Consider the following 23,520-nt stretch of genomic DNA (forward strand, 5'->3'; position numbering starts at 1 on the left):
TCCGTACAAAAAGTTATTAGAAAAATAGATTCCTTGAAAAAAAATGTGGTGCAAATTATTTGCTTTAAAGTGCACTTCATCACAAGAAATGATATATTCTTTTAAAATAATTTTTCTTAAAAAAAAATTGTGCACATTCTTGCACATAATCCAAATTTATCTAGGTTGTTTTCCCAAGACTACCAGTTAATCATTGGATAGCAAAATAAATTTTCATAGAAAAAATAATGGGAAATTGGCCTTCAGTCCCCAGCCATCGTTTTTTTGTGTTCAGTCTCTGGGTACTTTTTTAGTACCACATTNACCTTCAGTCCCCAGCCATCGTTTTTTTTTGTGTTCAGTCTCTGGGTACTTTTTTAGTACCACATTTCCACATGAAGTGTACCACATTTTCACATGAAGTGTACCACAATTTGTATGACATAGTACCACAATTTTGTGGGTAGGGAGTGAACTCAAAGAAATGTTTTGATTGGTGATTTTTCACCAACTTCCCAAAAAAATAACTATCAAATTACAAATTTTAAGTTGATTATTTAAACTAAAACCGATTTTTTTTATAAATGATTATGTGTGTGTGTGTATATATATATATTATATAAAAATGAACCTCTATATAAAAATATGTTTATCGAATTTTAAAATATACATTATTTGATAATGTTACATTAACTTTTTAAAATTTAACTAATAAAAATAAATGCAATTTATAAAAAAACTATTTTGATATAAATTCACTTGATTTAATGTAAGCTATTATGTTAAATTCTTGATACAAACCTATGTTTTAATTGGATTTTTTTTTTAAATACCATTTGAGTACTTTAAAAATCGGTTTTTTATAGAAGTTAAATTAAAATAATTTCTAAATAAAAAGAATATACTTTCAATGATTAATTTATTGTTATTCAAGCATATAACTTATGGAAAATTCCAGAAAGAATATTAGTGTTTGATCTAAATAGTTTTTAGCAGTGTTCTAAAAAGCCCGTTTAAGCCCCGCTTAAGCGCGCTTAAGCTTGAAGCTCGGCAAAAACGCCCCGCTTCGGAGAAAACGGAAAAAAGCGGTCAAACTGTAGTTTGACCGAATTAAGCGTAATTAAAGTATTTAATTAAGCGTACTTAAGCACAATTAATCACATCTATTTATTTTTTAATTTTTTTATTTTGAAGGTATGTCTTTTTATTTTAAAATAATAAAATAGGTTTATAATTTAGATGTTTATTTTTTAATTTTAATTATTATTAAGCATGTCTGATAATAATTTGACAAATATTTAACATTTTTAATGTGGTCTAGTTGCAAAAACAAATAAAAATTTTAATTTTGAGATTTTTATGTTTCTATAAATATGAGAATTAATGCATCAAACTTAAATTTATCATATTTATGTATTATTTTATCTATTTATTGGTTTGAGATAATTAAAATTACACTAGAGATAAAAAACGCTTTTTCACGCTTAAACCTGTGCTAATCTCGCTTAAACTTGAAAAACTTGGAACTCGACATTCGCGTTTTGGGACGCTTCACGCTTTTTAAAACCTTGGTTTTTAGGTAAGAAAATTCGATGGAATGGATTTTTCATGAAAGAATATTACATGACTTTTTGAGAGAAAAGTTTCAAGAGTGGGGTCCTTGCTAAATTTTCCTAATATTAATTAAGTCCATGATAAAAATGAATTCGTGGTTGAGTAATAATCGCACTTTTTCTTTCCTTTGTTTTTTTGTTTTTCTAATGAATAAAAAACTTCATAAAGTTTGAATAACTCGATGGTTCAAGTTGTCGATTCTAATTTTTCCTTTCAAAAGTCAAAACCTTCCACCTTTCATGCACTCTATTTATGATATAATTGAAGGGACAAATTAAATCTAGTAGAACTGTTAGTTTGGACCCTAATGTCAAAGTCTACTGCTAAAAAATTATCAAATTTTTATTATTTGCTTTATTTTGTCCATAACCCATAATGATTTCATTCTAAATTTTTACAAAATGTATTCGTGAACGAAATACGTATGACAAGAGTACAAATACCATCGTTTTAAATATTGTAATCGAGTTGGCCACTATATATAATAAGCAAATGAAATGAATAGGACATTGTAATGAAAAGGAAGCATTCATTGCCAATATATAAACATTTAAATTACACCACCAAAGTGACAAACCATCATTTCTAATAAAACGCACTCACATGCATTAAGAAGATGAAGACTCATTTTGCACTTAATTATAAAATTTCAATAAATTCTTTGTGCTCTTTATTTTTTCCTTAGTAAAATTAAAAGTAGATAGTAGTGGTTTCATTGTCTAATTAGCTCGTCAACTTAAACCTTGTCATGTATTAGGTGAAAGTTTTGATATGTTATTTTTCTTTTATATATATATATATATATATAGAATACTGGATTTGTGTTTCCTAAAATGATGGACCACATCTATGAAGTAAATATTTGTTGCTTTTCTGAATTTCTTTTTATAAAGAGGAATTCACAATCATTATCACCTCGGTTATGTGATGGTCTGATTGGATAAACTCCGATATGTATAGTAGTCTGCATACTATGAAATCACATACCAGATAAATTTTCAGAAGACAACGTACAATTTCAAACAAAAAAAACTTTTTGTGAGAGTCGAACTTGGAACAATAATCAGCATTGAGGGGACAAAAGTCTGTCTTTGCTGCTTGGTGTAGCTGAGATGCAGTAGAGAAAAGTCAATCAAAATCGTTCGCGATGTTTAAGTCGTTTTGGCAATTCAAAAAAGGGCCAACTATTAAGAACTTCACATCCTCAAACATAATTTTCTCATCGTTCTATATTCTTTCCTAATATTTTAAATTTCCAAAAAATATCCTCAAACTTAAATCTTCGTAATTATGACATTGTTATACCTATCGAGCATGTTCTTAAAAACATATAGCCCAAAGACATACAGCTACACAAGTTTCCAGACTATATATCATGTTTTATATGATTGAATTTTTCTATTAAATGGTTCATCATGATTCTGTATAATAAATTGAATAGTTTACCGCTTTGATCGGAGTGTCGTTAGGTTATATCCACGGGATTTTATAGATTACTCCTCACAGTCACAACAAATGGTTACTGAAGTAGATTCCTTCAACATCGCTTAGCACAATTTTGTTTCGTTTCTTACATCAAAGTGTATAGTAAAATAGTTCAATTTGAAAATTATATATTAGAGGGGCATTAAGATTCGGTCTTTTTATTCAAACATACAATTTATTAATACATAGTAACCTCCTGTAAATGAGAATATACTTGCTTAACTACCTATAGTAGCCAAAATTATAACGCACATACAATAAAGAAAAATATTAAAATTTTATTTTGAGAGAAAAATAAAGAGGTTGAATGATGTCTTCATCTTCTTTCTACCTTGGTATTTATATAAGTCTTGGTGAATTTGAAATTCACCTTAATAATCTAGCCTTCTCGGGTTTAAATTATATTCTATTTTTTAAGAAAACTTTTAGCTATATATTATCAACCTTCAAATTCAATTTTCTTTGCCAATAAAAATAACGGTCTTTTTTACTGTATAAAATTCATTTTCATTGATATGTCATCATATGACTTGTACTTCTGATAATAGATCACTGCAATACATGCATGGTTGTTCTTCTATTGGCATGAGTTTTGTTAAAACCGCTGTCCACCAATGATAATTGACATCTTTGTATAATATCAGATCATCTTCATTTTGAGGAATAATCCTTTTGGAAGTTTTTTTTACAAATTTCCTTTAGTTGGCTAAGCTTTTTTATGTGTTCTTTTGTCCATATAAATATTGCTTATTTTTTTCAATAATGGACTAAACATTTTTATGCGTTTTGCTAAGCTCTTAATAAACATATCAGCAAAATTAACAACTCCTAAAAATTTTGAAGTTGTTTCTTTCTTTTAGTACGCTTGAAAAATTTTGTACATTTTTTATTATGCGCTCTTATAAAATTATTCCTGACTCATCGATTTTTATTCCGAAGAATTAAATATTTCTTGTAGCGACGACTGCTTTCTTCGCAGATAAAATCAGTCATTCTTTCTTACAAACTTTAGAGAAAATCTCTAAATATTTGATATGTTCTTTCATGTTTTTAGATGTTATTAAAACATGATCAAAATAGATTAACATGAATTTCAAATAATATTTAAATAAATTATCCGCTCTTCTTTGCAATATCTAATGTGAATTAGCCAATCTCATTGGTAAGATTTCCCAAATACAGTGATCTTGTGGTGTGGAGAAAGTTGTGAATTTCTTACTTTTTTATTATATCCGAATTTGGTAAAATCTAGAATTACAATCAAATTTAGATAATATTTTGGCACTTATATTACTAATCAAATGTTCTCTACTAGGTATAAAATATCCATCAAACTTCAAGATTTTATTAATTTCTTGATAATTAATAACCAATCTGAGTTTGTTTCTTTTGATCTCACCATGATTTTTTACCAGAAAACCTACACTGTTGTATGACGATATTCCTGCTTTGATTAGTACAAGGTAATGTTCCTTGACAATAATATGCATATATTTTTTTTATCAATTATGTTCATTAGGATAGGCTTGCATATGACAAATTCATACTCTTTGTCTTCCTTGATTTTAATGCTGATTTTGAGTTGATTTTTATCTCACCATACCAAAAGATCTTCATTGTAATTTTCTTTGATTTTTTTTTTAGAAATCCTCTATGGATACTTTCGATTCAAATTCTACCTCATTCTAATGTAGAGTTATCTTGATGAATTCTATTTCTTTTGATCAGAGGTCTTTATCTGCTATTAATTGGAGCATTGTTTATCCAAACAATCTAGAATCCTTCAGTTTCGGGTTCATAAGTTTCCTTCATCACCACGCTTGGTACGAATATGGATTGACAATTTTATGTAAAATGTTTCTCTTGGTCTCTGGACTATGAATTTGTGATTACATAGTGTTGTGAACACTAGTTTTCTAGTCTTTTTTGTGTGTAAATGACTTAAACATTTGTATGAAATTGTTTTCTAACAGAATGTTAGCTCTTGTATCGTAGAAATAAATCGATGGTATTTTTACTTTTTACCAATGTGTTTATCAAGCAATTCTGATTAATATTCATGTCATATCAATCCCTTTAGATAGATTAATATTCGCTTAGACAAGTTTCGTCCAACAATTTGGACAATTATTCTTCTATTCTTTGGAAAAACTCCTCTTTTTTTCGCACAGATTCCAGACATGAATCAATATAAACAACAAAATATTATGTTTTATATTGTTCATTTAACATCTCTATTGGGATTTATATCGAGCTTGAGCTCGTGGTCATTAGATCTTCCATATTCTATCATCTGCCAAGAATTTCATTACATTCTCCAGACATTTCCAAGATTTGTGTTGCTCGAGAAACTCTAACTGAAGAACCAACTGATCTGGTTCTTTTCTTTGGATTTCTTTGATGTGAACTTCCAGTTATCCTATATTGATAATTCATTGGTGAGTTTCTATCATAAGTTGTTCCAAATAGTATTTAGATTAACAAGGAAATTGATTTTTTTGTCTTATAATATCAAATACTATTTCGACTTCTCTCCATCCTTCCAAACATCTAAGTTTTCCTATTGTTGAAAAAAATTTGTTCTTGGTTGGAATTCTTGGACATCTGTTTTCCCCCAGCTTTGACTTGTTATTCTATCACGTTGAAAAGATAATCTTCTTGGTTTCGGTTTAAGATTTTGATTCCGTTGTATAATACTCGATTATTTCTGGAGAAATTGTCTCAGCAACTTTTCCAAATATTTCTGATATTTCAATAAACTCATTTCTAATAAACAATTATGAATGATGTGTATTAGATAGAACATATGAAATTTGATAGGTAATAGAATATCTATTACCCTCTTTCATCAGCCTTTTTTTTTTTTGAAGTTTTGATGTAACGTCAAAGCCCAGTTGAAATCTCGATCTGCCAGGTTGTAGGATATTCTTAGATAAATTATTCATACAATTTTTCCTACAAAAAGATTTCCTGAGATAGTTCCCAGTATTGAATCTTGAAAGTTATCCATTCTTTTATCGCATATATCGATATCAATTGATGAATATATTCTTTCTTTAAAAGTATTTTTTTGTATCATAATCAGGATTGCTCTGATATGAACCCATGACATGATTCGTGCTACTTCTATCTTGAGTTTTTGGAATTCTTCCTTAATTATTTCATAATGAATTAATTGCCTCTCCATTCGGTTTCCCATAAGTTCCATTGAGATTGTCATTTCCCTCCTGAAAACTTAATAGATTAGATGATGTTTTCTATTTCTTAGGCCAAGATCCTAAGAATTTTTCTACTTGTCCTGCAGAAAATAAGTGATATCTCTGTAGGCTAGGATTTTCTCTCATGGTCTTTTGAACCATGTTATGTGATATTATTGTCTGTATAAAGAAACCAGAAAAATCTTCATGTGTTTCGTGTTGAAACACTTCATCTTCAGTCAGATTCCGATTCGGTTCCATCATATTCTTCTCGACCTAAGACTTCATCTTCTTCATGTATAATTGCGTATGAAGCAATATCCTCAAACTGGTATACTTGAACAAGATATTGGTAATAATTGGTTTTTTCAATATCCGGGTCGGATCAAAGCATTTTATTCCCCTTCTATCATTTTCTGGACAATTAGTCGAAATATGATATATTGCTTCACATGTCCAACAATTACAATATTTGAAATTTTCATTAGCTCAGATGTGAGCTCTTTTGAAAGTTTTCTTCGTAGATGTTCTTCTCGTACTTCGAAAATGTACTCGATGTTTGGGATGACATCTCACTCCTTGAGTGTCCACTTCTCTGCTCAGATTTGTAAGATTTGACTTTTTATCTAGATTATATTGTTCTTGGTTTCCAAGAACTACTTCCACTTCTTCTATAATGGTGAGATCTGAAACTCTTCATTTTCTGTATTTTTAACTTACTTCTAATAATTGTTGGAAGATCATTTTTTTATAATATAAAAGAGTATTTTTATTAATATCCCTTAATCGTTTGTAATTCTTTTGTAATGCTGTCATATGACATCATTCTACCAATTTTCTTTTGGGAAAAGAGGTTCTTCATGTCAAAGTATCTGGGTTGTCGGGGACATATTCTCTAATTAGCATTTTTCTCCATAGACTCGGTATTTTAGCGAAAAAAGTTGCATTACTATATTTTCTTCGACCCCTGAATTCCATCTATATTTCGTGCATTACATAATATATTCATCCACTAAACAGATGTCATGTAATTCAATACTATACAAAGCTTGAGTATATTTCTTTTTCTTCTTTGTCTCTTGACCTTTAAAATAGTCCACCCTCTATAAATTTTCTTTAAATAAGGTAATTCTTCTAGCTATTTCACTGAGAGATTCTCCGGCTAGGACTGACTCTTTGGTTTCTACCGAATTCATGTCACATACAATTTTAACTGATCATATAAGACTAATTTCTAAAATTTTAATGAATCATTCTCTGTTGAGATCAAATGTTTTTGTTGCGATTCTCATAGTCGATATTCAATCATCTATAAGATATTCTTATTTTTGAAGTCTAGTACATCAATGTTAAGCATAATCTCATAAGAATGTATATGTTCTAAAACAGATTTCCCATAAGGTGTTAGGTGCAAGAGAAATTGACTTCTTCTTGACCTGGTTCTCGCTAGGGGAGCTTCTCCACCAACATGAAAATCTGTTAGGAGTCCTCTCGTATTTGTATTATGAGATCACATATTTTTTCTTGGTGGTTCATGAGAATATGACCATGTTATTGCTGGTGGTTCACCTTCAGTTGTGTTCATCTTCAGATCTACGACCCTGAGATTTGCAAAATATTCTGCAAAGTCTTGGAGATCATTGAGACCAATCTTTTCTAAAGTTTTCATCAAATTAATTTCTTTTTTGAGACATTTTTAATTAGATTAATCATTTTTTCTTCGTCGGTTAAATGTTTTGGCATTACTTTGGTCGTCCATCTTTAGTGTAATAAGGGTTTAGTATCAAAATATGGTGGTAACTTTCCTACCGAAGTCTTTTTACTAGAACTTGTTTGTTGTTCTAGCGTTTGGATTCTTGTTTGAATATTTACAATATTTTCTTCTTGTTTTCTAAAAAAAAATCACTTTTTGTGATGCATAATACAATATAATGCCATAATTTTGTACTGTCTTTTGGATTTTCCTAAGATCTCCAAATAGCTTAAAGGAATCATGTACTATTTTCAGGAACTTATTAGACCGAATCATAAATTTACATTTGGATTCTGATAAGTTCCATCTTGCTCTTGATATCTAACATTGGTTATATCTTCTTATTTCAAATATTCCAAAGTATAGGAATAATTCATGCAAATAATTAATATCAACCTGTGTCCGGGTCCATATTATTTGAGAGAATGTGCTCCTCAAATATTTAATTATACAGTAATAATAACTTTTCATGTTTGAAATAATTTTTCCTCGGCTATGATATCATTTATGGCTCAAGTAAATCAATCAATTAAAGTCACTAAATATAATGATATTTTTATAATTTTTAGCATTTTAGGGAGTTTAAACAAAGTTTTTTTGGATTTAAAGAGTTAAGATAAATTTATGTTTTGGCTTAAAGATTTATCTACAATTAACCCTTTAAAAATTAATAATTAAAATAATTATTTTATCATTCACAAAATATTGACAAGACGAATTTATTATACTATATTTAATTTTCTTTTAATACCATAAAATTATTATTTAGTTGTTTTGAAATTTTGATCCCTTATCTATCTTTCTGTCATGTTTAGGGATGGTAATTTTCTCCACAGGCTTGGGGCCGCATGAGGAAAACACGAAATGGGGACAGGGAACCCATATTTTTCAGGTTTGGGTTCGAGAATTTTTTAAAATCCCTGAAATAGTTCGGGACGAGTATGAGATTACTATCTTCATCCCCGAACCTTCTTCAAAAATAATATCAATAATAAAATAATTATATTATTAGTATAAATAATAAAATAATAATATTTTAATAATAATAATAATAATAATAATAATATTGATATTAATATTATCACTAATAATAATAGATAATAATAAGTTTTGATTTGAGAAAATCTCATAACCCGTCCTCGTCTTGTTCCATTAATATTTTTGAAAGGGGATGAGAAATTGATCCACGCGGTTTCCCCGAACCCGATAAAGCGGGGATCGAGACGGATATGAAGGTGGGGATGGAATTCGAGAATGGAGATGACAAACCCGTTTTCCGCCTCGTCCCATTGTTAACCCCAGTCATGTTTAATTTATTTTCAAATTAATTCATATATTTTATTCAGTATAATGAACTAAACTCATCTGTCCAAATATAATTGTGAATGCGTTTTACTTTTAATAACAAGACTCGCTTCCCAACCAACCAAGCCTATATATGATATACACAGTGTGAGGAGAAGAAAAGGCCGCAGCGCACCATTCTACAGCTGCCTCATTTGGACCAACGAGATGGTTCTTTTAGTCAAAAAGATAATCAGTTCTTCCTCCCAACTGTAATTATTATTGTTTTTATTTTATAATTCAGGCACTACTGATTGTTGCTCTCTTCCTCCTATGTCCTAACCCCACCCCCCATTTGTGGTAAAGCTCTCCTTTTTCGTTATCATTCCTTTGGTTCGAAGTTCTTGCATGTTCTTAGATCGAAAAATAATGACAAGCACAGATTCTTGATTCGAGGGTGGTGTTGTGTCCCTTTTATTCCATTTCTGTGAGATGACTGTGCTCAAATTTTGTGTTATCTTTGTAATTTTCGGGTTTTCTTTACGAGCCAAGATTCTCAATTCTCAGAGCTTGATATGCAACCCTCATGATTTGGATGCATTAGTGGATTTCTCGAATAACCTGGAGTTTGGAGTTGAAGGATGGGACATCAAGTCATCTTCACGCGATTGCTGCAGTTGGGCAGGTATCACTTGCAATTCCTCGTCATCTTTTGGTCTGAATGTTCCTAACATCACCGGTAGGGTGGTTAAGTTGGATCTTGGAAAGAAAAAGATTTCTGGGAAACTGTCCGAATCTTTAGGAAATTTGGACCAGCTCAGAACCCTTAATCTTTCTCATAATTTCATTAAAGGTCCCATCCCTGGATCACTGTTCCATTTGCCTGTGTTAGAAGTCTTGGATTTGAGCTATAATCACATTTCTGGATTGTTTCCTGGCGACATAAACCTGCCCTCTATCAGGGTTCTTGATGTTTCTGAAAATTCGATTTCCGGCCCTGTTCCTGTTGGGATTTGCAGCAATTCAACCAAGATTTTAGTTATGAATTTGGAAGCCAATTATTTCGGAGGGATTCTTCCATTGGGTCTTGGGAATTGTACTTCATTGCAGGATTTTACTGTAGCCACAAATAATCTTTCTGGCATATTGCCTGAAGACCTGTTCGGTCTTTCGAATTTGAGAGACTTGACTCTTCAAGAAAATCGGTTTTCTGGACAGCTCAATGCTCTCATTGGTAATCTTTCAAATCTTATTCACCTGGATTTATCCTTCAATGAGTTCTCAGGAAATATTCCAGATGTTTTTCACAACTTTCTGAATATGAAATCTTTTTCAGCTCAATCTAATTATTTTAATGGTACACTGCCTACTTCATTGACAAGTTCAGGAACTCTTACTTCTCTTAGTTTGAGAAACAATTCTTTAGTTGGTACCATTGATTTCAATTGTACAGCAATGGTTAATCTTGTTTCACTTGATTTGGCTACTAATCAGTTTATTGGTAAGATCCCTGATAACCTTCCAGCCTGTCCAAGATTGAAAGCCATAAATTTCGCCAAGATTAACTTCAAGGGGCAGGTCCCTGAAAGTTTCATGAATTTTCAGAGTCTTTCTTACCTTTCCCTTTCGAACTCCAGTGTTTTGAACCTTATTGCTGCACTGGAGATTTTACAACATTGCAAGAACTTGACCACTCTAGTTCTTACATTGAATTTTCATGGTGAATCAATGCCAAGTTATCCTAGTCTACAGTTTCCGGGACTCAGGGCTCTAGTTATTGCCAATTGCAGACTCACTGGTATTATTCCCCAGTGGTTGAAAGGCTGCACAAAATTGCAACTGTTGGATTTGTCATGGAATCTCTTGGAGGGTACCATACCGTCTTGGTTTGGAAACTTTTCATCTTTGTTTTACTTGGATTTGTCGAACAACTCTTTTACGGGGAACATTCCAAAAGAACTTACTACGCTGCAGACCCTTATCTACGGTAATATTACACTGGAGGAACCTTCACCAGATTTTACATTTTTCGTGAAAAAGAACACAAGTCTAAGAGGGTACCCTTATAAACAAATCCTGAGCTTTCCTCCCACCCTGGAACTCGGGAATAACTTTCTTACTGGACCAATCTGGCCAGACTTTGGTAATCTGAAAGAGTTGCATATATTCGATTTGAAATGCAATAATTTATCTGGAACTATTCCAAGCAGTTTGTCTAGCATGAGGAGCCTTGAGACTTTGGATTTATCTTTCAATAATTTAAACGGAACAATACCGTCTTCTTTGGGTAGCCTTAGCTTTCTGTCCAAGTTCAGTGTTGCTCACAATGATCTCTCCGGGCCAATTCCCCCTGGAGTTCAGTTCAGTACCTTTCCCAACTCAAGCTTTGAAGGGAACCCACTGCTGTGTGGTGAACATGCTTCTCATCCTTGTTTCCAGGTCTCCAGCACAGTACCTGAAAAGTCAAAGAAACGACCAAGAGGTGCTATCATAGCAATGGCTGTTGGAATTGGACTAGGAACTGCTAGTTTTCTTGCTATCACCTTTGTCATTATTTTACGGGGGATAAGGCGAAAAGTTGTGGATCCAGAAATGGAGGACGCTCTTGCTAATGAGAAGGATTTTGACGACTTAGGTTCAAGTCTTGTTATCCTTTGTCAGAATGAGAATGATACAGAAATTTTTCTGGATGACCTTTTGAAGGCTACTAATAATTTTGATCAATCCAATATCATCGGTTGTGGGGGATTCGGTTTGGTCTATAAGGCCGTCCTCCCTTGTGGAATGAAGTTGGCGATAAAACGCCTCTCAGGTGAGTTTTGTCAGATGGAGAGGGAATTTCATGCTGAAATAGAGACTCTTTCCAGAGCTCAGCATCCAAATCTTGTTCATCTTCAGGGATATAGCAAGTACAAGAATGACAGGCTGCTAGTATACTCGTACATGGAGAATGGCAGCCTCGATTATTGGTTGCATGAGAAAAATGATGGCCCTCCCTATTTGGATTGGAAAGCCAGGTTGCAGATTGCGCAAGGATCAGCAAGGGGCCTTGCTTACTTGCACCAATCTTGTGAACCTCGCATCCTTCACCGAGATATTAAATCGAGCAACATCCTTTTGAACGAGAAATTTGAAGCTCACTTGGCTGATTTTGGTCTTGCAAGGCTCATTCTTCCATATGACACCCATGTCTCAACTGATCTTGTCGGAACACTAGGCTACATCCCTCCTGAGTATAGCCAAGCCTCTGTTGCTACTTACAAGGGAGATATATATAGTTTTGGGGTTGTTCTTTTGGAGCTTTTAACCAGCAAGAGACCCATGGACATGTGTAGACCAAAAGAATACCGGGATTTAATCTCGTGGGTGATCCAAATGAAAAGGGAGGAAAGGGAAATTGAAGTTTTTGATCCGTTCATATATGACAAACAATACACAGAGGAAATGTTAGCTGTTTTTGAGATTGCTTGTCTTTGTTTGAATGAGAGTCCTAGGATAAGGCCTTGTACTCAGCAGTTAGTGACTTGGCTCGACAACATTGATTCGACGTCTAGCTTTCGACCGCACTATTGCAAGACTGGTTGTCTTATATCCAACGAATCTTCTCCCATTTGATCATGAGTAAGTTGTGAATCCAGTGTACATAATTTTCGCATTAACACTGAATACGCAAGATGTTACTCCCGGACATGTGTCTAAATTTGAATTATTTTTTGTTGTTACAGTTATGAATATGTTACAGGAAAAATGGTTTTTGAGTTCCAATAGAGCTTCTACTCTTTTCATTCATGAATCTAGCTAAATGACTGTTTTAGATTTTCATTTCGCTTGTTTAACTATTATTATGTATATATTTCTGGGAGTTGACATGTTCAAATTCTTGAGATATGCTGTGCAGCAGTAGTCAAAACTACTTTTTTTCTGTTTCTGGTAAAAAGAAACGTGTTGATTTTTGTAGAGTTGTGACGGAATTGTCAAAGTCAAAGAAAATCTCCAAATTTTGTCCTACTTGTGATTGCTACAGTTGCCACTTTAGCCGGCCAAGTTGATTTTTTGGGTGAATTTCATTTATTTATTAAAATTGGATTGGAATAAAATTTTGTTTTCGCGTATTGAAAAGAGTACCATTTGGATTGGGTGATTGGTAAATACGTAGCTTACGGTGGCCCCTTCAGTTGGAAATGCAATTCTTGTTATATTGAAAACCATTGACTAATTTATTCAAAATATGTCATCTGCCTTGCAAAACTAACCAGACTTGTTACGCTTTTTTTTCCTCTAACCAAAATACAAGTAAAATAAACTCAGACTTGTCGCACTAATAGTTAGAGGTGAATTGTGAATGCTACAAAACAGAATGGAGTAACATTTCTAAGAAGCATAAAGTGGCTGTCAGCATAAGCAATGCATATTTAAGTCTACAATATCAACTGTATTTATAACCAGAAGCTTATAGATTATATATACCCTGAGGCTGGAGCCATCATGCCACTTCTGTATGCAACGCGATTCACATAAAAACAAGTTACGAATTGGACAAAATGCATCACATTTCCAAAATTAAGACTGAAAAGCCGAGCCACAAAGAGGGCGTGAAGAGTGGCCTCTAGCAGCAGCTCTCTCTAACGCTTTCAACTTGTTGGCTTCAACGCGAACTCTTTGTTCCTCCGAGATGATCTGCCTTGGATTAGAATTAGCAGCACTACTGTCAGGTCTCTGATTAGCCAGTACATCTGCTGTAGCGTCTTCTACTTGCAAAGAATGAGAAGCCTCCTGCATATTGCTTATGTTTGAATTGTATGGTAAATGTTGAATCAAGGCATACTTCAAGTTGTTTACGTACCAAACCTTTTGTTTTGAAAGTGAACAAAAGACGAAAATAATGCACGGTTTCATAAATGATTTTAAGCTTGTTTGGCTTAATGATGGCACCTTTCTTGTAAAACCAAGTTAACAAGAAATTTATAAGGTCCTCAAGCAATAGACACATTTTAGGAAAAACAAATAATTATGAGCTATGGAGAAAGCTCCTGAAGTTTTTAAATGAGTGTCATCTCTACTAGAAACTAAAAATAAAGGATTCCCATAATAATTCATAGCATATGATAAATATCAACAGCAATCAACTCTAGCCCCTAAAACCACAAAGCAACCACTTCAAAGATAAATTTTAATAGTAGTCTGTGATTAAAAAAAAACATACTTCAGCGGGTACACCTGTTACTTTGAGATACAGGAAGGGAAAAATGGTTGAGTTGCTGGCATTTTTTTCAGAAGAACAAACTTAAAGACTGATAATAAAAAAACCTAAAGCTCCTCTTCATGACGTCAGCCAAGTAACCAAACAAAGGAACATTAAGGAAATACGCAGATTATTGATACACTCACCTCAGTGGCATTTTCCCAGGTGCAATCAGGAATATCTTGACAGTTATTTGTGTTTTTGTTTTGCAGTGAATTTTCCTTCAAGATAGTTGTCTCATCTACATCGCCTTGAGCATCTACGAAAGTAGACGACAACACCAATCAGATAAGCATCAAAATCCAACGTTCAGAGAAGCAAAATGCCTATGCAATTCCTAATAACCACCTAATCGGGAGACTGGAAGAGACTCAAGATCGAATTGCTAGACCTTGTAACTCACTCACACTTTTTTCTTGTTGAATGAACACTTTATTAAAAAAAGCTTTTGTCAAGGATTTATGACATTTGATGTTAATCCAGAACTTCTCTAATACGAAAGTACACATTATTTTTTATGAGGCCTATCATGTAGAATTCTTTTTAGTAGTCCAGTAGTGGTTAGAGTGGAAACGAAACTTTCTATTAATTTGGCTCTGATGCCATAGAACAAACTTATCTAAAGTTTTGGATTTGATGTTGTAAAGCCACCTCATCTAGAGGCTTCAGCTGTCAAAAGTACGAGCATCCAATATTCCAGTATGAGATAAATGTTACCAATTCCATCATCCAAATACAAAATGTTCCTTCCACTTTCAATAAGTTACTTTTTTTTTTACATTTATAAATATATATAATATTCAAATATATATAGATACATATAGCATTCTGAACCAACTCTTTTGCGCAAGATTACATAGACTGTGATTATTGATTTACCTTGTTCATTGCTCGAGTCTTTAACGAGCTCTGACTCATGCAGCTTTGCAGGGTCTACTCCATCTGCAACCCTCTCCCTTAAATCTCTAAGGCAGAACTAATTGAAGGAATTGAATAATAAGAATTAAAGCACCATTTTTCACACAAATAAAATTGTTACATCCATCATTCTGACAACGATACTTACACAATCCTCCAATCGATTGATCAAACAAAACGTAAAAAAATAGAGTTCCTTAATCATTCTTGCTCAACCTTAAGATGAAAGCGCAGCCATTTTAGAGATTCACAGAGCAAAACATTACTTCTACAAATAAAAACTAAGTGGTCAGAGCAGAATAAGATCATGCTACTGAAATTGCAAGGTGTGTGCTATTTTTCACTCCTTCTTTACAACTTTGGGGGCCTTTAACTCTGACATCAAGATGCAAACCAACATGCTACAGATAATGAAGAATTTGATTATTGGTATGATTTTATCTACATCCGGTGGTAATTATTTATATTCAAGAACCATAAGAGTAAACTAAATAGTGAAAATAACAAGATCTTCCATAAAAGACCATGTCTGTTACTTGACAAGCTAGCAAGCATTTTATGGATTTTGGGATTGATAAATGCTGCCAGGAAATTCAATTAATAATAATGACACGTACATCCCAAGTATTTCTATTTCAATCCAATATCTTAGCAATCAATAGAAGATGGAAACGATGACAGGATTATAGGATTAGAATAACATGAATGGAGAAGTGCTCACCTTGACACTTTTTGTTGCACCAACTTGTTCAACTTTATGCATAAATTGATCAAACGAGTAATAGGGAAGCAAACGTGAGTGCCATTCAGCATATAGTCCAAGCAAGTGTCCCAGATCATCAACCTACACTAATTGCATTCTTGATATACATTACCCAAAAAGGCCACAAAGCTGGCCGGGTTGATTTTTTCCTAAGCTTAAAATACTAAAATATAATTAGTTTTAGCTAATAGACGCAATTTCATTAGTAGCATGGAGACAAATACACCTGCAGACACCACAGATTGGCTTAGAAGCGGTGGAGGATGCAGAACCGTTGTCCGACAAAATGTAATCCATAAAAAAATTATGTGCAATTGTTTTAAAAGTACTCTTTTGGTCTAATTTCCAAAAAAATAATACTCTCTTATCTTGGCTCGCTCAAAAATTCATCCCTTCAAATTAATTTTCTCAAAATACCAATCAAATAGTTCCAATTAAATTATTGAACACTTTCTGTGTATGAAAACTACGTTGCACATGGTGGGATATGTATTGAGAAGGTTCTTGCAAACACGATTAAGGGAAAGCAAAAGCTTCATTATTTCACTGAACATTTGTGCAAAACCAATTATCCCTGTCACGCCCCGAGCCCGGGCACGCACCTGCGTGACTGCACAATGAGCTCCTATAGCAACTACTTCGTATTCGTCCTCGCTTTACGAAAATGATTAACCCAAGTTGCTATAGAAGTCCATTGTAAGTCATTATAAACTCATTTTAAATCTTTGATTTTTCAGATATGGGACAAGGGTATCACAATCACCCCTCCTTCAGAACGTGACGTCCTCGTCGCGGCCTGACCCCCCGATCCACCAGCACCGAGAATCTAGAGGTAGCTTCTAGAGGTTCAAGAGGTGGCTCCCGTCATGTAGCACTTTGTCCCGCAGATTCAAGAGGTGGCTCCCATGCACGTAGCACTTTGCCCTGCATAGCATTTATTTCCCGGTGTTCCATGCCGGTGACCGGCTCTGATACCATTCTGTCACGCCCCGAGCCCGGGCCCGCGCCTGCGTGACTGCACAATGAACCCCTATAGCAACTACTTCGTATTCGTCCTCACTATATGAAAATGATTAACTCAAATTGCTATAGAAGTCCATTGTAAGTTATTATAAACTCATTTTAAATCTTTGATTTTTTAGACGTGAGACAAGGGTATTACAATCCAATTTAGTTTCCAACCAGGTTAATTTAACGCGCTACGCGATGGTTAAATTTATGATTTTCTGGAAAGCCAAATATAAATGAGGATGTAATATAAAAGATTTGACCTCGTAGCCGCGGCCACGGCACTTGACAGCACGAGGGAAACGGCGGAGTACGTGTCCAATGCCAGCATCTGAAAGGAGGAGGTCCGGAGTCAGTTTCGGCCTGGTCCTTGGCGCTCTCTGAGGTTTCTGTGCGGCTGCAGATGGCCTCAGGCGATGCAAAGAAGAGTTGGGATCGGAGTTGGAGTTGGAATTGGAATTGGAATTGGGAACAAATGGGTCGGCGGGATCAGGATTAGAAGGACAATCGCGGGACCAATGTCCAGGGCGGCCGCACTTGTAGCATCCAGTCGGAACAGCGCCTCCGCCGCTTGCTTCCATTTTAGTTTTTGTGTGTGTTTAGTATTGGCGGATGATTTCTTCACAGATTTGGCGGGAGGAGTAGCCGGGGGACTTAAATCTCTCCACGTCTAAATCTGAAGACGATTTTATTACGTCAAATACAATTATTATTTTATTTATTCCAACTCAAAAGATATATATACATATTTATTTCATTTGAATCACTAATTTATTTTAATTATGAAAAAACAATTTTGTAAATATTATATATATATATATATATATATATTAAACGCATTTATTCTATGTATATCTATACTTCTATAATATTCTATTAAGTTTGAGTCACTTAAAGTAACTAACTTTGGTGTGAAGGTCTGTTAAAATTATATATATCAAATGAGAAAATGTCAAATACATAAAATACAAAATATGTAAAGTAAAAGTTATAACATATCAAATGAGAGAGTGTTAAATACATAAAATACAAGAGAGATGAATGCTGATAGAGAATATGTGTGTGTATTAAAATTATAATAACAGGGTTCTTTCCTTCAAAGATCAATTTTGGAGATTTGAAGTATTTCACTTTGACCTTTGTTATTAAGAATATATTTTATTGTTCGTAAATCAATGAAGATAAATTAAATAATTAAGTAGTGAGGATTTGACATTAGGCATGTTTCATCCCACCATTGATAACTTTTACATATTAGATTACCCAAACGTGAAATACACCCAATATAGTTATGTAATGACTCAGAATAATAATGAAACACTTGGGTCGAATTGTATCACAACAGAATAGAGTGGCATATATTGATGGAAAACATATAGCACAACTTTTTATCCACAGCATCAAAAAATATGTCTTCTTCTCTCTTTTTTTTTCCTGGCATTTGGAGAACAATGAATCAAGAATTCAAAGCCCAATCAAATTTGAGGTAAACTATATTGATATTGCCTCCATCACTCAAAAGATGTGTCAAGAGACCTGCTTTATTGGCATCCAAGTAATCCATCAAGAACTTTAACACTTCTTTGTCCTGCCCAAAATCTCCACTATACCTGCAAATCAACCACACCACCAACACCTCAATTTCCTTGCTAAATTTTATACTGTTTTGTAAAATGTTATCATTATCACTTACCATTTGATGATTCTGGAGAGGTGAACGGCCCTCTTGGCGAGGTCTATCTGCATTCCATCGTCGCGTTGGAAAAATTCCCTGGCTGCGTATCTTAATTCAGACTCAATGCCTCGTGGGGTGAAGAATTTTACTGATGGGCTTCCTCTTGTTGCATTGCACAGTCCAAAATGGATTAATTGATTTACTTTGGGAAATGCCAACTGCATAAGCATAGTTGCATGCTTCAGTTTTGATGCATACTCTTACAAGCCAACTTCAGAACCAAGCACAAGCAATGACAGTGTTTTGCGATTGTGTCGAAGTTTTGATTCTTTCTTTTATTGAGAAGTTATACTGTGTTTGGTTTAATCTAAAAGGGTATTCAATTTCACTCTTTTTTATTTATAGAGTCAACACGAAAAATCTTGCGATTACCTCCAAACGTGCGTCTCCGGTGCTGAAAGGCTTTATTAACGAGAATGGTTGTCTTCTGTTGTTCCGAAGAATGCCATCTTTGATCGAGCTTAAAGAAAAGGCATAGCCCCCAACTACGTACATGAATTCGTTAAAGAAGGATCTCCGATCGATCATGTCCCCGGGACTGCCAATTCTAATCACTGCATGAATAGCCATAGCATTGTGCAGATTTATAAAGAATGCCAGCTTCTCATCTGCGGAAAGAGTCGTTAGATTCACTCTCTGAAGATCTTCCACTAGATTTACATATCTCCTAAATTCTTCGCTGTTGCTGATGCCAACGTAATCAAGATGGCGTCGATCATCAGATGCATAAGACTCGAGTATAGCTGACATTACGCAGATGAGCCTCTGGCTCAAGTCAGCAACAGCCTTAGGCTCCGAGTCACTAACCGAGCCTCGGAAATTGTGGCATTTCGGTATGAAGGGTTCGTGTTCAAGGAACCGATAGAGGTGGTTTCCATCCTCAAATGTGTTCTCCCTACACATATGGCATCATCACATCAAAAGCAGGCTCTTAATGAAAGATCCCGCGATCTTGAACTGAGTGTATGTTCGTTCTTACCCGAAAACGTGGTGAATGAAATGCTTTCTTGCAAGCTGCTTCCCAATCTCAATGGCCTAATGAGTAGTCAATAAGCACAAAGCATGAACCATTTAATGGAAAAATAACACGAAAATGTGGAAAGATGGATAGTTTTGATTGTGGGGGGTGATTGATTCTTGTTAATTCAAGTTTTAATGATCCAAATATAAGATTTTCGCATGTCCAAATAATCTTTTTTCCAAATCTAAATCAAAATATATTTACACCAATAGTCCATTTTTTCTCAGTAAAAAAATTCTTATGTACCAAAGTCAACTAGCAAATTGCGTAGTGCTTACGTGTACGTACCCCTAACACATACAATTAAGGCCCTACTTAAAAAATTATTCCACACCATAAATTTAAAGTTGAATTTTCTTTAGTAGTAGTATATACCCTAAAAACACGTACATAATCTCGCCTTAATTGTCATTAAATTATTGCTTGAATTCTATAGTAGGAAAAGAAAAAGTCTAATTTCTCCAAGTGGAGCTAGGACACATTCCATAGTGGATTCAAACCAACCCAAATCACATTAACATTACCATGTAATAATTTGACTCATAATTACAAAGAATGAAGTATTTGAACCGTTTTTCTCTACATCGAATTGTTAGTCCCATTTTTTTCTAAATATTATTTGTATCAATAACCATTCAAAATCAGATAGTAAAAAAAACCCATTTGATATAGACTGCAAATCATATTATTCGGATAAATCACACTAGACAGACAGACTATTTTACAAGATATTATTTTCACTTTGTTTATATAATAAACAATATAATAATTTAAAGAAGGATCCAATTTGGTAAACGACTTCAAACTATCGACTTTTTCCTTTTCAACCAAATTATAACATAATAAAATACAAACAAACTCGTAACAAATTGGACCCCTCTTCCATAAAAGAAAACTATGTGTGTGTGTGTGTGTGTGTGTGTGTGTGTGTGTGTGTGTGTGTGTATGTTACTGACAGACTTGCGTGTATAAAACAGAGGATAAGCATATATAAATTTATGTACAACAATTTAATGCAATGCTTTTTAAAACATTTAAAATTCAAATTAAAGTGAAGAGAAGAAGAAAAAAAATGATTTGACAATTATATAACTTGATTAGGAATAAATTAAAATAACTTAAATTAAAAATGAAATATTACTTTACTACAAAGGGTTTTAATTAAAGGAAAAGCATTAGACACAATCATTCAAGTATGAGTATAATTTGTGCAAAAAGATCAAATTTTTAACAACATTTCACGCTATTGTAAGTACTAAAATAGAAGGTTGATGTCATATAAGCATAAATCCCACGTCATTGAAATGAGTTTTGTTGCCAACAAACTATGGCCTAATGACATAAAATTGCTCCATAAAAAAAGACGTGGAAAGAATTGATTTTTCTTTAACAATACATATATATATATATATATATATATATAAAGATTCACACCCATTATCATGTTTGATGTATGCTTAAATTCAAATAAATTTACTCAAAAAATTAGAAAAAAAGATTAAAAATTTTGAAAGAAGCAGAATAATATGAACTCAAAATTGATAATTAAATTAAATTTAAAAATAGAAAAAAGTATACCTTCTTGCGACCACAATCGAAGTGGTGTATGAGTGCCTCCACAAGCTCCGCACCACAGAAGCAATTCTTCACGAATTTCATCTTCACGAAACGATCTTGAATCGGGACCCTCTGTCGGACCACTCTCACAGTCACCGCCATCTCGTCCACCGGAGATTCTTCCTCCTCCGCGTCCTCGTCAAACCCATATACAGGCGCCGCCGGAGCATCATCTGGGCATTTCACACTCAATATTTCCTCCAGTTTCTTGTCCAGCATCCCACCATTCCTCAACGAATTCAGCGCTACCAAACCACCGATCAGTTTCTCGTTAAAGAATATCTGAGGCACCGATACACCGCCGGTCCTCTCCCTCAACTCCTTCTCCCTCCCGGGGTATACGTCTACGTTGATTTCGGCGAAGTTTAGGTTCCTCTCACGGAGGAAGGATCGGACAGCGGTGCAATCCCTGCAATTCGATCGGGAGAAGAAGCTTATTCTTCCCTTTAGCTCCGTTTTATTTTCCTTCAGTTTCTTGATAACTTTTAACCCCACCAAATTGAATTCCGTCACGTTAACCTTCCCGTCATCGTCTTCCTCCCCGCTCTTCAAAGACGATATGCGCTTCGTAATCGCTGCCGAGAAACTGTTGCTCTTGTCGCGTATGAATTTCCCGATGGCCAACGCCTGCGTGTCGAGCGTCTCCGGCAAGGAGCGGGACCGCTCCATCAACGGCGGTCGAGGATACAAATTGTCGATCCCTGGCGGAGCTTCTGGCTTGGGCAGCCGTGAATCGGGTCGAATCATCTCCTGGGGAACTCGAGAATCCAATGGGTCTTCGAGATTTAAAGAATCTTCATCACCATTGACTATGGCTCCGCGATCATCGCCACCAGATATCCGATCCTCCAACGCTGCCGTATCTTGTTCCGTACGATCTGTTTCTCTATTTTCTGAAGAATTTATATTCTTTCCATTTTGGACATGATGATTCATTGTTTCCCCTTCTACTTGTTGTGGTAAATCCATTCCTCCCATCTTCTTCTTGAATTCAAAAGAAAAGAAGAAAAAGGAATGAATGAACAATAACGGAAAGAAAGTGAAGCCGAGCTTGGCAGAACGATACGTTGGAGGGATATATNATAAAATATGGGTAAAAGATAGATAAATACGAGGAAGATGTCAAAAGTAAGAGTGACTTAACATTTGGAGACTATTGATGAAGTCCAACAAGAAATTTGAACCGGCCAACATGCATTGTTTCGAAATTATCTACTTATATATCACAAATTATGAATTAATTTGTTTATTTATGAAAATTTTGAGTTCTTGTAACTGTTGGTTTCAAACGTGGTAGAAGTTTTCTACATGATGTATGAACAAATAAATTAATAAAATCCACAATTGATCAAATTGAGAATATAATTTAGCAACACGTTTTCGTGTGGAATAGAAATTCGCGCACCCCTCCATTTAATTCGTGATTTTGACCATTTTGGGAGAAACCATGAAAGCAATTAGTTCTTATTAATTACAAAAATTAATTATAAATAAATAGTGAAACAGTTTTGTTGCTGGTTTCTTTAAGTTGATTAGATTAGATTAAATTAGATATATTATTATTATGACAAAAACTTGTGTGAGATGATCTCACAGATCATATTTTGTGAGACGGATCTCTTTTTTGGGTCATTCACGAAAAAATATTACTTTTTATGCTAAGAGTATTACTTTTTATTGTGAATATCGATAAAGTTGACCCGTCTCACAGATAAAAATTCGTGAGACCGTCTCACAAGAGACCTACTCTATTGTTATTTACATTTACTAGCTTGTGAAAATAATTATGTCTTTGATAATAAATATTGTTGAAATATTATATATTAGTGACAGAGGAAGGGTAAAAAGACCACGAGTTGGTTTCACTCCTAACTTTTGGTGATACGAAGATAAATTAGTTGCGA

The 23,520-nt window shown here is 34.0% G+C and overlaps 3 protein-coding genes across 3 annotated transcripts; 1 reads left to right on the forward strand and 2 right to left on the reverse strand.

Annotated features, from left to right (window-relative positions):
- The first annotated feature begins 9,464 nt into the window (after positions 1-9,464).
- Positions 9,465-13,320, forward strand: LOC140958983 (phytosulfokine receptor 1-like). Its single transcript, XM_073416645.1, has one exon. It carries the CDS (start codon positions 9,805-9,807, stop codon positions 12,925-12,927), a length of 3,123 nt encoding a protein of 1,040 aa, XP_073272746.1. The 5' UTR covers positions 9,465-9,804; the 3' UTR covers positions 12,928-13,320.
- A 344-nt stretch (positions 13,321-13,664) lies between these two features.
- Positions 13,665-17,928, reverse strand: LOC140958984 (uncharacterized). The gene is made up of 5 exons (XM_073416647.1): positions 17,507-17,928; positions 16,194-16,316; positions 15,434-15,530; positions 14,701-14,813; positions 13,665-14,085 (listed from the first exon to the last, which is right to left on the reverse strand). The coding sequence occupies exons 1-5, from the start codon at positions 17,822-17,824 to the stop codon at positions 13,873-13,875; spliced, it is 864 nt and encodes a 287-aa protein (XP_073272748.1). The 5' UTR covers positions 17,825-17,928; the 3' UTR covers positions 13,665-13,872.
- Positions 17,929-18,553: 625 nt separating this feature from the next.
- Positions 18,554-22,683, reverse strand: LOC140959853 (uncharacterized). The gene is made up of 5 exons (XM_073417887.1): positions 21,578-22,683; positions 19,958-20,013; positions 19,351-19,873; positions 18,937-19,136; positions 18,554-18,853 (listed from the first exon to the last, which is right to left on the reverse strand). The coding sequence occupies exons 1-5, from the start codon at positions 22,592-22,594 to the stop codon at positions 18,700-18,702; spliced, it is 1,950 nt and encodes a 649-aa protein (XP_073273988.1). The 5' UTR covers positions 22,595-22,683; the 3' UTR covers positions 18,554-18,699.
- Positions 22,684-23,520: the final 837 nt, after the last annotated feature.

This window comes from Primulina huaijiensis, chromosome 15 (genome assembly GCF_012295235.1).
Source record: "Primulina huaijiensis isolate GDHJ02 chromosome 15, ASM1229523v2, whole genome shotgun sequence".
In the NCBI taxonomy this organism is placed as follows: Eukaryota; Viridiplantae; Streptophyta; class Magnoliopsida; order Lamiales; family Gesneriaceae; genus Primulina; species Primulina huaijiensis.

Coding starts and splice junctions, on each gene's coding strand:
- LOC140958983 (XM_073416645.1), top strand. CDS start 9,805: ATGACTGTGCTCAAATTTTGTGTTATCTTTGTAATTTTCGGGTTTTCT.
- LOC140959853 (XM_073417887.1), bottom strand. CDS start 22,594: ATGGGAGGAATGGATTTACCACAACAAGTAGAAGGGGAAACAATGAAT. Junction 19,874..19,957: donor TTCATTCACCACGTTTTCGG/GTAAGAACGAAC, acceptor CCATATGTGTAG/GGAGAACACATTTGAGGATG. Junction 18,854..18,936: donor CTCTCCAGAATCATCAAATG/GTAAGTGATAAT, acceptor GTTGATTTGCAG/GTATAGTGGAGATTTTGGGC.
- LOC140958984 (XM_073416647.1), bottom strand. CDS start 17,824: ATGGAAGCAAGCGGCGGAGGCGCTGTTCCGACTGGATGCTACAAGTGC. Junction 16,317..17,506: donor GCCGTGGCCGCGGCTACGAG/GTCAAATCTTTT, acceptor CAATTAGTGTAG/GTTGATGATCTGGGACACTT. Junction 14,086..14,700: donor CCTGGGAAAATGCCACTGAG/GTGAGTGTATCA, acceptor AGCAATATGCAG/GAGGCTTCTCATTCTTTGCA.